Genomic DNA, 19,741 nt, shown 5'->3' with positions numbered 1-19,741 from the left:
AAGTTCACACTTCCTTGGCCAGAGAGTGTCCCCAGCACCAACTACGTCCCAGCCACCAGCCCTGCCCACTGTCATTCATGGCCACGCCGCCTCAGGTGTGAGGGCATCCCTGCACAGTACATATCCCCTAGCAGCCCCCACCCTACAGCCCTGGCTTCCAACTGATGGCTCTTTGCACTCTGCCAAATTATCTGTATCTCCAGAAACAGCTGCCATGCAGGATCTGCCTTTAGCTGGTGAGCATGCTGCCTTTGGGCCTCTGTAGCTGGCTCCACTCTTTTCCTCCTCTTTTTCCTGAGTTCCTTCCTTTTGTGTTGTTCTTCCTTGCCCAGCCTTTATATCTTTCCTACCCCATTTTTAAAAATCTCTCCTTCTCTACTTCTTGTGGGTGCCAGTGAGTTTATTTTACTATTTTTTTTCAGCTTTGTTTTTTTAATTCCTCTTTTGCTGCCTTTCTCTTCGCCCATCTCTCCTTCCTTTCCCTCCCCAGTCTTTCCTGCCCCTCTCTCTAGGAAGGATGCTTTGCTGGGGCTGATTGATGGCCCATTAGAAAAAGATTAACAGGTGGAGGCTTGACTAGAGAAACAGATGTCAGGGAGGGAAGGAGAGACGAGGGAACAGGTGACCTTTTCCACAAGTGAGATGCGAGCATGGCTTTTCAAACATCAATTGCTCCCTCTGACAGCACAAGAGAGAACGTGTGGACAGCAGAGAGGAGGATAATCCACCATCATAGCCTGTCGCCTTTTTACATTGCTCATTCTCACTGACATAATCATTTGATTCAGGCTGAAATTGGCATCTCTGTTTAGCATGTGGACTTCATGTTCCCGGCAAGTGTCGTTACTGCCTGGCTCTCCGTGAAGTGATCTTCATCTCTCCCTTCCCGTGTGTACTTACTCGTTCTTTCTCTCTCTTCACTCTTATCTCCCCTCCTCTCCCCCTCATTTTCAGGCTGGTTTTGTTATTCAAATGTAATTATGGATGGAAATTGAGCCATCTCCCCTTTTTTGATTTTAAAGAAATGGACTATTTCAGTAAAAATCTGCAATGAGGAGTGCAAGAAATTAGCAAAGGGCATGGGAAGCCACAGATGTGAGGAGCAGTTTCCAGTCCATTTGCTTACCTGGGAGGATCTGGGCATGGGGGTCCCAGAGCAGGGTTAAAGCAGCCCCCAGCTTCAGGGGGAAGGCCAGAACCAGAATTGCATTCCTCCTTCATTTCTCCTTCCGCTAGCTGAATAAGTAACAGGCACAGCCAACACAAAGGCTGCCCTTCAGAAAAACAGCAATTTTGCAGTCCTCAGGGAGAGGCTATGACTCTCCTTCCTAGTGCGCACTAATACTGAATTCATGGTAAAAATATTGGCTCCGACCTGCAGGGTCTCACTTTTTTGTTTTTGCGCTGCCGGGAGTGTCTGTCAGCTCTTGCCCCAAACAACAGGCTTTCACGGTTTTCTTGTTCCCTTCCATTTTTTGTGATGTTTAAAAGTGGCCTGGCATAGCTCAGACTAATGTGAAGGCAGAGGGGAGTCTTCAGCTACCTTTTTGGCACAGGTATCCAAACAGTGAGAGCAGTACTGCCTGCTACCACAGAGCCTGGGTCAGACTCACTTCGAAGGCTTGGACCTGGGGCTCAGTGGCACAGTAGGTTAAACATCAAATATGTAACCTTGTCTGAGGTGTGACGTATCTGCCCCAAGGTAAACATGGAAATTTGGGCCATGGGAGCCCTGAAGAAGTGCCTTGGAGCTGTTGTGTCTTATCCCTCCACTTGGGAAGGTGGAACACCTTCATCTGGAGCTGGTCCCCACCAGCTGCTGCTACAGCCAGATGAATTGCTCTAGCAGCCTCATGTGGTCTGAAGGCCATGGGTTGAATAGTCTTGCCCCAAGATGCAACCCATTATACTGGGAGGGAGTTTTTCTCTCACTTTGAGAATGTTTTTTACCTTGCCATTGCCATGGTATTCTCCCTGGGCTATGAATGTGTGTGTCTGAGTATGTGCAAACATGAACAGGCTTGCGCACGTGTTGCCCCTCATGCATCTGACCTTGATTGACACGTCAGCCCTTGCTGTCTGGCCTGATGCAGTCCTAGTCCCTGGGTGAGAGGTGCTTTGAGCAGATGAGTCCATCCTGAATTCAGTGCAGGGAACGCCTGCATTTCACAGGGGATGGCAAGATCCTGGCATCCCTCATCAATGACATCAATGCAACCTCTGGCTTCCTCTGAAGCGACGTTTCATCATTCCTGAGGAAATGGTCTAGACCCTTTCCTGACCTTGTCAGAGAAGTTTCCAAGGCTGCACACACTGAAGAACAAGTCATTAATTCAGAAAACAAAAGGAGGAGTAATTTAATTTTCTCAGACTTGTTCCACTGATGGAGTCATTAAAACACTTTCTCTCATATGCACAAACACATCGGTCTCTGCTGGAGAAAGCTGTATCTCAGGGACCAAAAGATGTGTCAGAGATTCAACAGGAAAAAATGCCTGAGGCAGGGTCAGATTGCCTTTTTTTTCTTTTTTTTTTCTTTTTTTTTTTTTCAACACAGTCATCTTGTGTCATCCATGGAGGTTTTCACCTTGTGCATCTGCCTTTCTCCTCTTGCTGTCCATATTTCTCTTTTCTTCACTCTGTCCTGCTCTTCCTGTCTCTTACAGGTAGGTGTTAGCAGTGTGCCCCTCCTCACTATTATCTTATTCATCCAGCCTGATATCTGCTCAGGTAATTATTGAGACCACTATGAGTACAGAGACATGAGAAAAGACTGCTGGAGCAAGACCAGAAAACTAATGCATACCAAGTATTTGATAGGGAGCAGGGGGAGAGAAAAATGGGGAAGGGAAAAAATAGAGGGGAAAGCCAGCAGAGAAAATCAGTGAGGTTTAGAGGAAGACCAGGAACTGTTTGCAGAATGTCAGCAAAAAATTGTGCCAGCTACCTGTGGAAACTTCACAGGAAGAAATCCTTGAAGAAAGAGGTTGACCACAGATCAGCCACTTTTGCCCTGCTTCAAAAAAAATACCTAAGTTCTTTGCACAAAGTAAAGCAGCCTTTAGCCGGGGGACCAGAGTATGGAGTGGGTTGTGGGAGACTCTTGGTCAGCCTTGGCTATGTGAATGGCTGTGGGGCTCCTGACCACTTCTAGTAAAAGATATTGTTAGGGACATAATCTCTGATGAAAGTAGTAAATGTGCAAAGGAATGGGAGTGGCTCTATCCAGCTCCCCTCTAATCTCACCCACGGCAGCTTCACAGCTCTCTACAGAGCCTATCCCCTGGGAATGGTGGCACTTTATTTCCCATAATTTCAGAGCTCTTTCAGTTCTGACTCTGAATTTGCCTTCTCTCCAGCCAGAGGAATTGACCAACATCTTGGAGATCAGCAATGTTGTCTTTACAAGCATGTTTGCCCTGGAGATGATCCTGAAACTTGCTGCTTTTGGTCTCTTTGATTACCTCCGCAACCCCTACAACATCTTTGACAGTATCATCGTCATCATCAGGTGACAAGGGCCTTGGGGATCAACTGAAATACACATAGAAAAGAGTACCACAGAGCCTGCATGTTTTCATGTGCCTTTTCAAAAATAATTTAGCAGCTATACTAGGAGGAGCTGAGCAGATGCACAAGGCCAAGGACTGGGAGACCAAGATGTCTTTTTCCAACACTTGGCAACTCTAGGCAAGCTGCATAGCATTTCTGCCCTCGGTCCTCTCCTCTGTAGAATGGAGGCAATTTCAATTGCCTTGTAAGTCTACAACAAATATGAGCTGCAAAATATGTTAAAAATGCTCAAATTAAGGATGCTACAAAGGTTTTATGTGTGATAGAAGAACTTACCTTGCTGGAATTTAATGCTGCAATCCTTTCCTCATTCCTGCAACTTGCAGTGCTATGTTTATGTTCTCAAGGGAGAAATTCAGCTTTCTGCACATAAGTATAAGCCTGTAGTATATACTTCTAATTCTATTTTACTCAAACAGATTTTGTCTCTGACCCCTTTATACTTGCTGCCAATGCAGAGGTGACAATTCGGATTAGCATTGTTCTTCTCTCTCTCCTGTTTGTTCACTTGTCTTTTTTTTTTTTTTTGTCCCTATGCCTCTCTGGGCCATAGCATCTGGGAGATCATTGGCCAGTCGGACGGGGGCCTCTCTGTGCTGAGGACTTTTCGTCTCCTGAGGGTGCTGAAGTTGGTGCGTTTCATGCCTGCGTTGCGCCGCCAACTTGTGGTGCTGATGAAGACTATGGACAACGTAGCCACCTTCTGCATGCTTCTCATGCTCTTCATCTTTATATTCAGGTGAGGAGGCAGTTAATTGGACACTCACATGGACAGCAACTTTAGAGCATAATTACATGACTCGTCTTGCCCATTGCTCTAGGCTCAGGCAGCACTGACAAACATTTATTTGTTCATAAGGGCTGAGGTGAAGATTTGGCCTGAACGGGGTGGAGAAATACTGCCACCAAATGCGCACATTGAGCATAATGTCCCATCGCAGGATAGGCAAAGTGGTAATCAACACTGGCTGCAGAAACAGCTTGGTCTGGAGGCTGACTTACAGAAGGGTGGCAGGAAGTGATCGAGAAACTTTGTCAGTGCATCCCATGGATGCCGTAATAGGGAGATGAAGAAAAATGAGAGCAAACAAGAAGGATGGAGAGAGAAGATCTGAAGGACAGGTTGGAGGGAATGTTTGAGCTCTGAGGCAGTACAGATGGAAAGCAAGGTTTTTTGGTGAGCTATAGGGGTGCAATACGCAGTTCCTTCTTCACGGATATGTACCAGTGGCCTGGCTGTGTTGTTCTACTGCTCGCTCCTGAGGTGTTACATTAGATTGTTGTGAAGAAAAGAGAATGACTCTGATGAGCTCATTGAGGTGGCAGAGATATTTATATTTGACACCATCTCCACTTGTTGTCCCAACAGTATCCTGGGAATGCATATCTTTGGTTGCAAGTTCAGCCTCAGGACAGACACAGGAGATACAGTTCCTGACCGGAAGAATTTTGACTCCCTGCTGTGGGCCATCGTCACTGTCTTCCAGGTGAGCCTACTTACTCTCTATGGGTGGGCCAGGGCAAAGTGAAGAGGATCAGGAGGTGCTTTTTCTCATTGCAGAGCATTGCACTCGTTCCTGACAGCACAAAAGGCCACACAAAAGGCTCAGCATGTGACGTTTGGAGGAAGAACAGTTGCATGTTGTAACCATATGACTGGTGTATCTCTCAGACAGGGGTGTTCCTTCCTTCCTGGGACACAGTTCGCAAAGGTCACTACTGTTGTGGCAACTCCCATGTTTAACACAGTCACCTCAGCACATAGCTGCCCTCATGATCGTTCTTGTTTCTTCTTGCTCAGCTAACGTTATTGGGGCACTACCACAGCTGGACACTGAGAGTCAGCAGTGGGTGTGTGGTTATGGGGAAGTTAAGCGGCCTGATGTGGTCCTGATGCGTATCCTTTTCTGAGAATCCCCTTCATCTTCTTCCTTCATGTTTATGTGGTGTCTGCTCCTGGTTGCAGATCCTAACCCAGGAGGACTGGAATGTTGTGCTCTATAATGGCATGGCCTCCACCTCACCATGGGCATCTCTCTACTTTGTGGCTCTCATGACGTTTGGCAATTACGTGCTCTTCAATCTGCTGGTGGCCATTCTCGTGGAGGGGTTCCAGGCTGAGGTGAGTTGCCACTGAGGCCTCATCAGGAGGAGGAATAGAAGAAGAATAGAGGTGCCTAAAAGAGGACCTTTGAGATGCTTTGAGGGTGTCAAAAGATGCCGGCGTTAATCCTTGCAAGGAAAGAGACAAGCCCTCTGGAAGGGAGTTCACAAATTCCTTCCTTTGCGACAGACCTTGCCCTGCTAGGGTGAGTCCTTTGCCCCTTCAAAAGCAAGAATACGGTATGTCAGTCATCCCAAGTCACACAAGACTCTTTCCAGTGATCACACTGGTGCCTGGCTGCCAAGGAGGGTTTTACAGTTCTTCCAGCAATGAAAGACAAGAAGAAATGTTTTTTCTGTTTATGGGTTCCCAGCTTCTAAATTTGTATGTTTCAGGGTGATGCCAACCGGTCATATTCAGATGAAGATCAGAGTTCATCAAACATGGAGGAGTTAGATCAGTTCCAAGAGGTCCAGGAAGGCTCAGGTATAATAGCCTCATTTGCTTATCTCCCATTGCTGTTTAGTAAGAGATCTGAAAGCAGATTCTGCAGAAAATTCACTCCATCTCAAGAACTTACTGGTTTTCATTTTGAACTTCATGCTAGTTTGTTGTGTTATCTGTGGAAAAACAGCTGTGTTGGCATCCTGAGGAATGTGATAGCTAAGGGGAGCAGTTCTTGAACGACCTACAAACCGGCAACTAGGAGTGAGAAGTGAGACTGTCTCTGCTTAGCTTCAGGGGCACCGACCATTTCAGGACACTGTGTCCAAATCTGGAACCCACATTTGGGTACGAGATACCAACACATTAAAAACAACTCTGACAAATCTGGAAGTCGTGCCTCACAGCGAGAGGCTAATGAAGCTTAGAGAAACCAGAGAAGCAACTTGATCACACACTCTGTAAGTGCCGACCATAAGGAGACATTTCTGATGGTAGATGGCTCTTTAATTGAGCAGAAAAAAGCATAATGAGATTGTAAAGGTTGGAAGCCGAAGCTAGACAAATTCAGCCTGAAAAAAAGCCATATTTTTAAGGAAAGATAATTAACTGTTGGAATAGTCTGCCTACAAACTGCCGGGTAAGGTCTCCACCCCTCAAAGTCTTTCCTTTAGGACTGCAAGTCTTTCTACAAGAGGTATTATACTTCAGACAGGACTTGGAGGCAGGGAGTAGCAAGAGTAGCTTGCTTCACAATGGATGCCAAGCCAGGAGCTGAGGGGGAGGGACAGCCAGGCAGGAGGGCAGGGACCACACCAACGAAAGCACCATTCTTGCACAGGGTAGGCAGAGCAGGTCCACTGACACTCGCCAGGGTCAGCTAATGGTTCAGTGATTGCCAGGCAAGTCCACAGTGGTGAGGCAGGTCTGAGGTCAAGCCAAGAAGTCCAGTCAGCAAGACAAGATGAGGATTAGCAAGCTCTAAGGACAGGCACAGGCACAGCATAACCCAGACAAGGATCACAGGCACAGTTCTGAGCTTAAACGCAGATCCCACAGCAAGGAGCAGTGGCTCCAGTATTGGCTTGTCATGGCTCTTTCCTGCAACTTAGCTGTTTTCACAGCAGTGTGATCCTGGGTTACACGGCTGCACCATATCAGAGCTTATATTGAATGTAGGCAGGCAGACCCCTAGAAGGGCAGATGGGGAAGAGCCTGGAGCCTGTTGGGGTAATTACAGCTGTGACTTAGCATGCAGGCAAGGATATGTGACCTTCATTATGCAATAGGTCAAACAAAAATGATTGTTCCAGTCCTTTCAGGCATTACAATCCAGTACCCTCTCCTCTCTATCCATCCTGACAAATGCTGATGGTTGTCCACAGCACCTAACATACCCTTCAAAGCTGTCCTGGATCTTCAAGGTCAATGATCAGTCATTTGAAGAGGCCCAGTGTAGTAGGATAGACTGGGTTGAAGACTACGATTGCAGGAATTTAAAGGTGACCCCAACACATGGATGGCAGTGGGTCTCCCCACATCTTAGTCGCTTCCTCAGCATCTCAGCCTAACTGCTTTAAATAGGCAGTATTTGTTCAGACCTGAAGATGCAGGTGTCTGTTCTTGGCATGCAGAACCACACTCTCCTCCCCTTTGGTTCCAAGGATCAGCTTCTTGCTCTGCCTGTCAGCCTGAGTCTGCCTGACCAGCTCTCTGCTGGCCCTAAGGAGAGCTGCTGTCAGTTTTGGGGACTGAGGAGAATACTTCAAAGTCTTCCCAGCTTGCACTGCTTTTGCCACAGCACCCTAAATCAGAAGGAATTGATGTTGATTGATGATAAATAGCTAATATTCTGTTAGCTGCTGCTAACATGCTAAACAGCTTAGACATCGAAACAGTCACTGGATAGTGAGGAGCCCGCCTTCTTTTGTCCATCTTCTTCTTTCTGCATCTTTCCATCCAGATCCCAAGCTCTGTGCAATTCCCGTGACACCTAATGGACACTTGGACTCATCCTTGCCCTCTTCCAACCCACCAGTGGCTGCTGGGGGGGTCACCAACTCTTCACGCAACTCCCTGCAGCCTGACCAGATCCATGTTGCTGTTGGCTCCCGGAAAAGCAGCGTGATGTCCCTGGGGAGAATGACCTATGACCAGCGGTCCTTGGTGAGTGAGTGAGTAGAAATCTGTGTCGTACCCTTCTGTTGAAGTCCAAGCACTCTGTTGTCTTTCTGCCATCATCTGGGGATTGCTGTGAAGGATTACACTGCTGCTGTAGACTTCTAACGCAAGCACATTACCTGTCTTTAGGAAGCCAGGTCAGTTCATGCTATTTATTTAAATTTCTGGATTATTGACTTCTATTTCCAGGTTGTTGATCTATATTCCATTGAGCGTCAGATTCAGCTCTTTTACATTCTTGTGGTGGGAGAAAGGGAACACCAAGGAGACAGAGTCTTCCTCTTAGAGTGAAACATGTTTTGTCCTCTTGCCCTTTCCTTGTTTTCCTAAAGCACAGGGCAGAAAATGATGCCCTGAGTGAGTTAAGAGCACAGGAATATCTGGCTGATGCCACATCTGCCAAGTCCCATAACAGATGGAAGCTTTTGTAATAATGAAGAGAGAAGTCTTGACTTGGAGCTCCCCATAGAAGGTTCTGCTGCCCCTTAGCACTTCCCCAAGCACTGCTGGCTGTCCAGCCAACGCACCTCAAACCTGTCCAACTTGTAACATCAGCTTCTGGTCTTTCTACCCACTGGCACACACAGCTTTGGAGGGTGCGTCAGAGATCAAAGGGTTCATGCCGCTGTTATTTCTAAACAGGGAGAGCTGGCAGCCATGTACTACATGATAAGTTGCTGATGTGGTTGGACTAGACTATAACCAACAAGCCTGTTTCTCCCATTTCTACCTTTTACTAAGACTGTACTGAAAGATGATGTGTCAGATTACCCATCACCCTGTACCTTGTGTTATCCTTTACCCCAGGGCAGTGTAAAAAGCTACCAATCAGATTTTTGGAGAGCTTTATTCTTGCTCTGTGCTGGTGTAAGTAACAACATCAGGCACCTGGCCTTTGGCTTTATCATTTACCTTCCCCATAAGTGCTTTGCACACAGATGGTGCTATAAAGTAATCACAGCCAACAGCATTGCTAACTCATTATCAATTTATTGTCAGATTTATGGAGATTGCTGCTGAATTCCCACCATGCACCTTCCTCAATGGCTGAAAAATGGCAACCCTCCTGCCTTAGGGGCCCAGGGAGAAGTCTGTGATCTGAAATAGGATTGCACACTCTCTCCTTGTGCCCAGAGTTGCTGAGCCCCCATCCCACTCTCTTACAGTCCAGCTCCCGCAGTTCCCACTATGGTGCCTGGGGTCGCAGTGGGGCCTGGGGGAGCCGTCGCTCCAGCTGGAACAGCCTGGCCCGGGGACACAGCCTGAAGCACAAGCCTTCCTCTGCTGAACATGAATCCCTCCTGTCTGGGGAGAGGCACAGGATGGCAGATGGGGAGCCAGATGGGACAGGAAGGGTGTTTCATCATCGCCGGACACTTTCCCTGGACACCAAAGGCTCCTGTGACCTGCTGGAGTTGGCCTCGGTCCCGTATGGCCACAGAGTGCCCCGTAAACTGGGAGCAACATCTGGGGCCAGCGAGCATCAAGACTGCAATGGCAAAATGCCCAGTATTGCCAAGGAGATCTTCCCAAAGATGAACAACCGCAAGGAACGGGGAGAAGATGATGAAGAGATAGATTATGTGAGTACTTGGTGCAGGGAATGTGGGCTTACACACCGCAGTGCTGTGGGAAACCCCAAATCTATCTTCAAGTTTCAGTCTCCCTGCCACGTGGATCAGAGAGCTTGCAAAGGTGCTTTAAGTACAGCTGGAGGACAACATTGAACACAGACGGGACCTTCTAGGCCCAGACAAGCTCAAACCGCATTGTTAGGCTGCCTGCAAGGCAGTCGTACAGGTGGATGGTGGGAGGAAGGCAGATGTGAGGCACGTGCATGGTCATTCAGGGGCTGTTATTTCAGAGGAGTGCAACCAGTGATTTCTACAGGCTAGGAAAGGTCAGGCTGTGTGAGCAGCAAGAGCTTTGCATGAGGAACATCTGATATACAGAGATCAGACCAGGAAGCACAGGCACAAGAGACAAGGCAAGGGAGTTTTGCGGTGCCAGCCTGGGACACCGCAGTGCCTGATCTGTGAGCAGATCAAAGGGTGGAAAAAGTGGAGGGAGGGTCGGTATAAATTTGAACAAATGTATATGCTGTATGAAATTAGATCACTTCCAAGCCCAAGTTCCAACAGAAGGCCTTCCTGTCCTGGCCTCTCATTTAGCTAAGGTAGCGAGGAAACACTGTCCTCATGTAACAGAGCCACCCCAACAGCTCTGAGAAGGCATCATGGACAATATCCTGCTCTAGGAAAGACACCAGCAGTTTTATTTGTAATGATCTGGGGAGGAAACCAGATGCCAAGAGGTAAACAGGCCCTGGCAAAGCAGGTCCTACTTCTTTTTCAGTGGCTTGTTGGTCTTTGAGTCCATTTCCTCGTTCGGGGGCTTAAAGAAAGGCAGGTAGTGCACCTGGTGAACTGCAGGTAGTGGTGTTTTGGGGTCAGGTGTGAAAGGAAGAGTGCCTGTCTCAGGCAAGTGGGAAGGTAACTAGTGGCACTTGCTTCTGCTGCATCCTTTCCAGACCCTGTGCTTTCGCATCCGGAAAATGATGGAAGTCTATAAGCCAGACTGGTGTGAGTTACGGGAAGACTGGTCCATATATCTCTTCTCTCCACAAAACAGGTTTGTGCAATTTTTGCAATGAGAGGGTTGAGAAGATGGGCTGGATTCTGTTGCTGTGCTGGCCACATCCCCTGACCTGCATGTTAGGCTGCAACTTTAAACTTACCAGCTGGGAATGTGTTTTGTCTCCTCCATCTCCCCTTCTACAGCCAAACAAAATTTCTCTTCCTTGATTCTGGAGATGAAAGGAAGGATGAGAATCCTAAACAGATATTGTGATTTTCCCTCCCTTTGGAGCATCCCACTTTTCTTCTGTGTAATCATAAATATTTATAGCAAAGCAAGGCAGGGAATACTAACATTAACCCAAAAAGCAGAAGGAATGTATTATTAACAATTCCATAATACTGATATTTCCTCCCCTGGTACAAGAACAGTCTCTCCATTTCATTTTCAGTCCCAGGACCAACTTATCAGCAGTCATATCGCACCTTTTAGAGCAAATTTAGAATTCTTCTTGCCTGAAAAAAAAGAAATTTGGGATTAATTCTTCTTGCTGAAGGGGTCTTCGACCAGGAGAAAATGTCCATGTACCCTAGCCAACAGTATTCTCACCCACTTGCCTCGCCCCTTGAAAAGAAGAGGGTTTCAACACAGGTGGTGAGGGAGAGCTCTTTGCTCTATGTGACACCTATGCTAATGGGCACAGCATCTTTCAGAGTGGACAGAAGTGTGGTCGCCATGACTGCCAAGCTACCTGCCTCTGAGCTTTCAGCATGTGGTCTCTTTGACCTAGGGTGATATGAAGCATGAGTTTGGGAGGAAGGCTGAAACTCAGCCTCTTCTCTACAGGGCAAGAGAGGAGCACAGAGCTATAGTGGTTAGGAAACCACTCTGGCACTGGGGCAATGAGTGAAAGTTCAGCTCCTTGCTTTGCCCTTGCTCTGCTCCAGGCTCCCTGTGTGACCATGGGCCATCCTGAGATATTGCCATGGCAGGGGACATCAGTATCAGTGTCAGGAAAGCTGCTACATCAGAGCTCAGTTTTGGCCAGACTTCTCAGTTCTCTGTTCTCACGGCTCCTAACCATGCTCTGCCCAAGACACAGGTGCCTACTGGAACTCTCTTGCAGGTTTCGCCTCCTCTGCCAAACCATCATTGCGCACAAGCTCTTTGACTATGTTGTGCTGGCCTTCATCTTCCTGAACTGCATCACCATTGCCCTGGAGAGACCGCAGATTGAACACAGAAGCACGGTGAGCACTGTTTCCTCCCACCTGCCTTTTCGTACAAACTCTGACAGAGGTTTGTAACTGTTCCTGACACTGGTATGACCTCTGGAAGAATTTCAGCATTAAACACCAGCTCCCAATCATCTATTCAAATGCCCAAGTATTCATATAGCGTGTACTTCCTCTGCAGGGTCTTATAATGGGGCAACACACTTTATAATACAGTAATTCTAGTTTCCTCCCTCTTGGAAAGTAAGAGACTCCCCCAGGGACCTGCAGTTAAGAGATGACTGGCAAAAGGGGCAGGGACTGGGAATTAAAAGATAGAAGTGACTTCCATTCTGTAGGAATGGCATGTCATCTTTCGTGCAGGCTGCTGAGATATCTTGGCAAGCGAAATGGCTTTTTCTGCACGTCTGCCTTAGCTGAGGCCTAGACTCTACTGCACTTACACACAATCCAGTGGTCAGTGCTCAGCAGTCCTTTGTGAAGGAGTCCCAGGTCAGTGCAGCAGGTCAGAACTGAGCACCACTGGCAGAACAGGGCAAGAGAGTGCCTTGAAACCAGATTTGCAGTATGCATTGCAAATCGCATCCACTGTGCTCTTGCAGAGTTGCATAGGACCCTGTCCCAACTGTGGCACAGGGCTGAGCCGAGGTGTATGAGTGATAAGCTGCCCAGCTCTGACCTTTGACGAGGGCACCTCTCTTATTTCCTCAACTTTCTTTCCTTCACAGGAAATCAAAAGATATCAAGTTCATCAGAGGGGTCTGACAGGGTAACAAGGAGAAGTCAAGATACATTTAAGGCCTTTCTCTGTTTTTTCTAGGAGAGAATCTTTCTCACTGTGTCCAACTACATTTTCACAGCAATTTTTGTAGCTGAGATGACATTGAAGGTAAGTTACTGGAGATGAACAGCTCAGAGCCTTTTCCTGGTGTCAGGAACAACCTGACAACCTGGTTCATGTTTGCTCACCACCCTTCTAAAATCTCTCCATCTTTTCAGTGTGCCAGTCCCTCCCTCTACCTTGGTAAAGGCAGATATTTTCTGGGATTGAGTCCCTTCTTGTCAGGCATGGAGGGGATGCTTATCCTAGGCTTTAAATTCAAAGGACTCTTAGTATCCAGGAGGAATAGCTGGCCTTCAGGTATGGATTTTGTAGTGATGTCAAATGTCCATTCCCTTTCTCCTGGAGCAAGAATGGGGGAAATAACAATATTAATAACATGCTCTTGGTTGAGATAATTATTCAGTAACTGTCTAAGTACTTTGCAACAATAGGGAAATTTTGTTATTCCCCCCTTGTGATTAGGAAAGAGTCCCAAAACAGGGTAAAGACAGTCTCAAAACTGAACATAAACCTTCTAAAATTCATACCTAAGTTACAGCCATGATTTGCAGGCTGTTCAGCTCTCCCCAACACCAGTGATGTCTGTAGCACCTGCTGGTGTTGAGAACTACTCAGAATCAAACCACTCCTTTAGGAGCCAAAGTATGGGTTTCAGTGCCTGACTTTACCACCCAGGTGATCTCTGGACTGGGACACCTGCCCCAGGTCTGTGGTATGGCAGGGAAAGGTTTCCTGCATGTTTGCTACAGTGTCTTGTTGCTCAGGGAGACAGAGGAAAGGTGAAAAGACACCATGGCCCTGTTATTTCTGGAGTTACAAGTGGAGTGCCACCACTTTCCCCAAAGACATGTTTCTTCATAGCCTTCCAGGTGAAAGGAAAAGATGATGAGATGATACTTCAGTGATATGTGGAGTTGATAACTGTTCCCCATCCTCCACCTCTCTCCACAGCTGCCCTCTACCAGGCAACACGTAGAGGAGCCATTTAACACCCTCTCCTCTCCCCTCTCTTGCAGGTGGTCTCTCTAGGCCTGTATTTTGGGGATCAGGCTTATCTCCGCAGCAGCTGGAACATTTTGGATGGCTTCTTGGTTTTCGTGTCTCTCATTGACATCGTGGTCTCGGTGGCCTCTGCTGGCGGCGCCAAAATCCTGGGAGTGCTACGGGTCCTCCGGCTACTGCGCACCTTACGTCCCCTCCGGTCAGAGCCCCACCGAGCCCTGCTCAGCCCCCTCTTCCCACCAGGCACCCCGAGGAAGGTTCCCAGAGTCGGATCCCACTATGTCAGGCAAAGTATGGTCTTTGACAAGCCATAAGCCACAGGGAGGTTCCCCTTAGTCATATGGTTCTGGCCCTGGAGGTACCTCAGCAGACAACCAACCCCTGGGACAGAAGAGGCTTTTTGGTCACAGAAGAGTGATCCCCACTGATGAATCACTGCACAGGGAGAGCGGGGGGTCCACTGCTGCTGAGAATCTTTAGCTTAGGCCAAACATCCCTGCCCTGTCCCTCTGTCACCCCTCCCCTTCCTTCCCTTCCAGAGTCATCAGCCGAGCCCCTGGCCTGAAGCTGGTGGTGGAGACACTGATTTCTTCCCTCAAGCCCATAGGAAACATCGTCCTCATCTGCTGCGCTTTCTTCATTATCTTTGGCATCCTGGGTGTGCAGGTAGGTTGTTACTGCCCATCAAACAGCCCCTCCATGCCCCCACCTCTACCATGGGCACCTGTACCCCCAGGTGCTACAAACAGGCACAGGGAACCAAGGACAGCAGGAGGGACAGGCAACCCAGGAAATGTTCTGCACCTGCCCTCCTCCATGAGCTGTCTTCCACCAGAATGTTCCCACAGCCTTTGGCAAAGACAACCAGGTGCTCAGTGAGTGCAGATGTTGCTGGATGTGTGAGACAGGAGTTAACGCTCACACCTGGCAAGAGTTGGATCAGGGTTTAAGCCAGTGTTATAGGGAAAGCCCAGGGCTGGCATAGCACAGGGCTTGCTGGGCACATCTATGCCACACCACAAGGGCAAGCAGCTCTGTGCCTGAACCCTGCCTCCAGCCAGCTCTGTTTCTCCCACCCACTCTGAGCCCTAAATCCACCCACAACCTTCTTTTATTTTTTTATTTAATCCTTTTTATTTTTGTCTGTTGCATTGCAGAGGAGCAAGGGCGTGAGCGTTACTTCCATCTCAGGAAATGCGCTATACTTAGTCTGCTCTGGTGCATCTGTAAAAGTGCACAATCCAGTACCTTCCATATGGGGAAAAGAGCCCTGGGCAGAAGAGCCACACCAGTGCAGTGCAGCTTCGTGAAAAAAAGTATCTGAGAGGCAGGGGATATTTCTTCCGGTTCTTTACTCTCAGATGAGATTTTCTTTTCCCATCAGCTCTCTCAGTAACTGTGAAGCAGGGAGGGGAGATTACTCTTGGGGTCTGAGCAGAAGATTATTTTTTTTTTCCTTTTGGGCCAGTGGCTCTAATTGCACCTGGAAAGGCTGCCCTAAAGGCAGGTAAGGGCTTACAGTCACTGCTGGCCTGGGGCAATGGAAGAGGCTAAAAAGCCAGGTGCAAGCTTACAAGGGTGGCCCTGACTCCTTAGCAATGTTTGAGCCTGTGTTCTACGCTGTGTTGGTGGTCCTCCCTACCTGTCCAGCTCCACCTAGCTTGCAGCCCACCCATCATCTTGGGAGCTTCTGCACATCCCAGGGAGCATTTGGAACCCTGTGGGGAAAGGGGCTGATGGGATCACTCCCCTCCTGCAGCTCTTCAAGGGAAAGTTCTACCACTGCCTGGGAGTCGACATCAGGAACATCACCAACCGGTCTGACTGCGTGGCTGCCAACTACAAATGGGTGCACCACAAGTATAACTTCGACAACCTGGGACAGGTGAGTGTGCCCAAAGCCCCTGTCTCTGATGGGAATCCGGTATGGGGTTTGTCTTCTCCTACAGGTACCTGTCCCTGGGGCACAGATGCAGTGCCTGGAAAGGCTGGTCCCTGGACCAGGAGGAGCGGTTATTTCGCATGGGTATCCATGCAGAAGCTGTGTAACTAGTGGGTTGTATCAGGATGATGCTTACAGGTTGTGGGGGAAAGAAAAGTGGTGGCAGCAGAGAGCTTAATTTTCTTCCTGCCACAAAGCAGATGTTCTTCACAACCTCTCTCCTCTGGTGCATCTGGTTGCACATGGCTTCCTGTCCCCTCCTTCCTCTCCTCCACGGGGGAAGGAGCAGGTTTTGATGTGTGCAGAGATACAAGCAGAAAGAGTATTTCAGTGTTGTGTGTCTTCGAGCATAAACCCATGATTATTTTTTTTTTCCCAGCCTGCCAGATGTACCTGCTCCACATCTGTTTTGCTTTTTATGTTGCAGGCTCTGATGTCCCTCTTTGTTCTGGCTTCCAAGGATGGCTGGGTCAATATTATGTATAATGGACTAGATGCTGTGGCTGTTGACCAGCAGGTACAAAGACTTCCTTGTGAAAGGACCTTTTTCACTTTCCTTGGGCTTGTAAGGCAGAAGCATGCTTTAATGTCCTACTTCAGACACCTCCCTCAAACTAAGAGTCCCTTCCAGGACCCTTCTGAATCCTGTGTCCACCTATTTGCAAGGAGTCAGGGTCGTGCCTGGTCCATGCAGGGAGGTGTAGTTGCAGCTGTGCAGTGGGTGTACGTAGTAATTCTCACCCTCTACTCAGTTTGGATCTCATAGCAGGCCTTTATCTATTTGTAATGATGGAGCAACGATGCCATGTGCCTTTCTGGGCCTGCTGGCTCCCTCCTGGCCTACAGATGGCTATTTTAATACTCTGTAAAGCAGAGACAGTTGGGCTGCTTCCCACTGCATCCATATTCCTCTACTGCTAAGGCAATGACCTTGAGAAAGTCCATTGTAGGCACCTGCCATGGGATGCAGTGCCACAGGCTTAAACCTCGGGGATGGTACTCCATTTGTCTCTGAAGCTCTGCACAAGGTGCACCACTGTTGGCTTTGTAGGATTTTTGTCAGGAGACCCAGTCAAAGTCAGGGCCTCGTTTCTCTCCAAGCCTGAATGACATTTCTATTCTAGTCTCATTGCCATTTTGGTGGTGTGTGGATGTGATCTCTACTCACCCTTGAGCCAAAGGTGTTCCTTGTGCCTGGACCACCCATTTTACCACATACTGATGTTGTATGTAGGCTAGAGAGTTGGGTAGAGAGGAAGCTAATGAAGTTCAACAAAGGCAAGTGTAGGGTTCTGCATTTAGGGAGGAATAACCCCATGCACCAGTACAGGTCAGGGGTTGACCTGCTGGAAAGCAGCTCTGCAGAGAAGGACCTGGGAGCCCTGGTGGACAAGTTGACCATGAGTCAGTAATGTGCCCTTGTGGCCAAGAAGATGAATGGTCTTCTGGGGTGCCTTAAAAAGAGTGTGGCCAGCAGGTCAAGTGAGGTCATCTCCCTGTACTCTGCCCTGGTGAGGCCATGTCTGGAGTACTGTGTCCAGTTCTGGGCTCCCTAGTTCAAGAAAGACAAGGAACTACTGGAGAGAGTCCAGCAGAGGGCTATGAAAATGATCAAAGAACTGGAGCATCTCTCTTATGAGGAAAGGCTAAGACGCCTAGGTCTCTTTAGTCTGAAGAGAAGACTGAGAGGGGATCTCATCAACGTTTATAAATATCTAAAGGGCAGGTGTCAAGAGGATGGGGCCAGACTCTTTCCAGTGGTGCCCGGCGACAGGACAAGGGGCAACAGGCACAAACTGGAACGCAGGAAATTCCATCTGAACATAAGGAAAAACTTCTTTACTTTGAGGGTGACAGAGCACTGGAACAGGCTGCCCAGAGAGGTTGTGGAGTCAAATGTATCTCTGTGAGTTGAGATCTTCAAAACCTGCCTGGGTGCGATCCTGTACAACCTGCTTTTGCAGGGGGCTGGACTAGATGATCTCCAGAGGACCCTTCCAACCCCTACAATTCTGCGATTCTGTATTCAATCTGTGACTGGGGTTTGCATGAATTGTGGATGATGTTCTGCAGGTGGGGCCTTGCCCTTGACTCCCAGCTGCTCCATCAATCACAAGCTGATGCTGAAACCCAGTCAGCCAAACTACCTTGCCTGTCACCCCAGCTCTTCCCAGCCCACTCACCTGATTTCCATACCCCTCCCTACCTCACTAGCAGCCAACCACCACAGCAGGTCTCACCCCCATCATTTCCATACCACCATGCATCCAACTGATTGACCACCTCTGTTCTCCCCCCTCCTCTAGCCAGTGACCAACAACAACCCCTGGATGCTCCTCTACTTCATCTCCTTCCTCCTCATTGTCAGCTTCTTTGTGCTCAACATGTTCGTGGGGGTGGTGGTGGAGAACTTCCACAAGTGCCGGCAGCACCAGGAAGCTGAGGAGGCACGCCGGCGGGAGGAGAAGCGCCTGCGCCGCCTGGAGAAGAAGCGAAGGAGTAAGGCACAGCCTAAGTGTTTGGTCGGTTCGTAGGCCAAGGTTTTCTGAGAAAAACCTCCTCTTCTTTTTCTTTCCCAACGGACTGGTCTCCAAAATGCATCACTCGTGGCCATGCTCTCAGCCTTCCTCCCCACGCCACTGCCGTGTCACTACACACCTCACTGGTGCGGTCTGGGGAAGAGGGGTGGCTGACAAGGTCTGATGGGACTCCGGGGAAGCTGCTGGGGTTTTAGCGCCGTGCCTCTCAGGAAATACCCCATATCAAAAATACTTCTGTTCACATGCTGGTGGGCACTGTCAACATAGGATGTGCACACATCAGTACACCTCCTGGGCTTGGGGTAGTTTCACTTGGGCTTCCTGCAACCCAGCTGGTGTTTGGGCAAGACCTAGACAGACCACCCTTTCTGTTTAAACCAAAATTTAAAGAAGAGGGAGGGGAAAAAAAAAAGGGAAGACCTCTGTGTTTTGTCCCTGGCTCTTTCCATCAATGTTGCAGTGTCACTCTTTGGGGTTGCAGACCCTCTGGGGTGAAGCAAGCCTTCTTCCTGGTGTTTCTGTCTTCTTCTGTATTACCTTTAGACAAAAATTGCAAAAGCATACCTGCCCCTGGAAATCATCCCTACTACTCCAGACTGATGGTTTTCTTCCATTCACAGCCTGTCGGCATGCTTTCCCTTCCTCTGCTCCAGTTTTTCCCTCTCTCCTGTGACACCCCGGGGCCTCTCCTGGAACCATCTGCTCCCTTTTATCATTTGTGATCTTAATTTGTCAAGGCATGAAATGCTGATTTAGCACCATTCCACAAACATAGACTAACAGATTTTCTTTCTAGCATTCCTTTCCTTGTCTTTTTTCTACTTACTTTTCCCCACTTCTACTTTCCTCTTTTTTGCATTTTTCCACTCCTTCCTATGTCCCCTGTCTTTTACCTATCATTTTCTTTTCTTTCTCTCTCCCACTGTCATTCCCTTTTCTTTCAACACCTATCACCACTTTTACACCTGCTCCCTCCTCAGTGTTTCTTACTCATTTCTCTCTTTCTTCCAATTTCTTCCTAACTCTGCCCATCTCCCTCTTTCCACTGAAGAGGCGCAGCGTTTGCCGTACTATGCTACGTACTGCCCCATACGCCTCCTTATTCATTCGGTCTGCACCAGCCACTATCTGGACATCTTCATCACTTTCATCATCTGCCTCAACGTGGTCACTATGTCCTTGGAGCACTACAACCAACCTGTGGTGAGTGAGATCATGGAGATAAGCCCTGCCTCTAGTCATAATGTTATTTTGCTACCACTCTCTGATGAACACTGTGCACCAGAATAGGTAGGACAC

The 19,741-nt window shown here is 48.4% G+C and overlaps 1 protein-coding gene across 1 annotated transcript in view; it reads left to right on the top strand.

Annotated features, from left to right (window-relative positions):
- CACNA1I (calcium channel, voltage-dependent, T type, alpha 1I subunit) overlaps nt 1-19,741 on the top strand; it is a 166,232-nt gene that overhangs the window by 127,804 nt on the left and 18,687 nt on the right. Inside the window, exons 10-25 of the mRNA XM_009887170.1 lie at nt 3,360-3,511; nt 4,127-4,312; nt 4,943-5,060; nt 5,540-5,695; nt 6,073-6,163; nt 8,085-8,287; nt 9,469-9,885; nt 10,833-10,933; nt 12,006-12,129; nt 12,935-13,003; nt 13,975-14,159; nt 14,500-14,626; nt 15,720-15,845; nt 16,330-16,419; nt 18,209-18,401; nt 19,494-19,645. Of these exons, the coding sequence (XP_009885472.1) occupies nt 3,360-3,511; nt 4,127-4,312; nt 4,943-5,060; nt 5,540-5,695; nt 6,073-6,163; nt 8,085-8,287; nt 9,469-9,885; nt 10,833-10,933; nt 12,006-12,129; nt 12,935-13,003; nt 13,975-14,159; nt 14,500-14,626; nt 15,720-15,845; nt 16,330-16,419; nt 18,209-18,401; nt 19,494-19,645 (2,490 nt within the window). The remainder of the gene's footprint in view (nt 1-3,359; nt 3,512-4,126; nt 4,313-4,942; nt 5,061-5,539; nt 5,696-6,072; nt 6,164-8,084; nt 8,288-9,468; nt 9,886-10,832; nt 10,934-12,005; nt 12,130-12,934; nt 13,004-13,974; nt 14,160-14,499; nt 14,627-15,719; nt 15,846-16,329; nt 16,420-18,208; nt 18,402-19,493; nt 19,646-19,741) is intronic.

Source organism: Charadrius vociferus, unplaced genomic scaffold (assembly GCF_000708025.1).
Source record: "Charadrius vociferus isolate BGI_N301 unplaced genomic scaffold, ASM70802v2 scaffold346, whole genome shotgun sequence".
In the NCBI taxonomy this organism is placed as follows: domain Eukaryota; kingdom Metazoa; phylum Chordata; class Aves; order Charadriiformes; family Charadriidae; genus Charadrius; species Charadrius vociferus.
The sequence above is the reverse complement of the archived record's forward strand: the minus strand, read 5'-3'. Positions and strand labels throughout refer to the sequence as shown.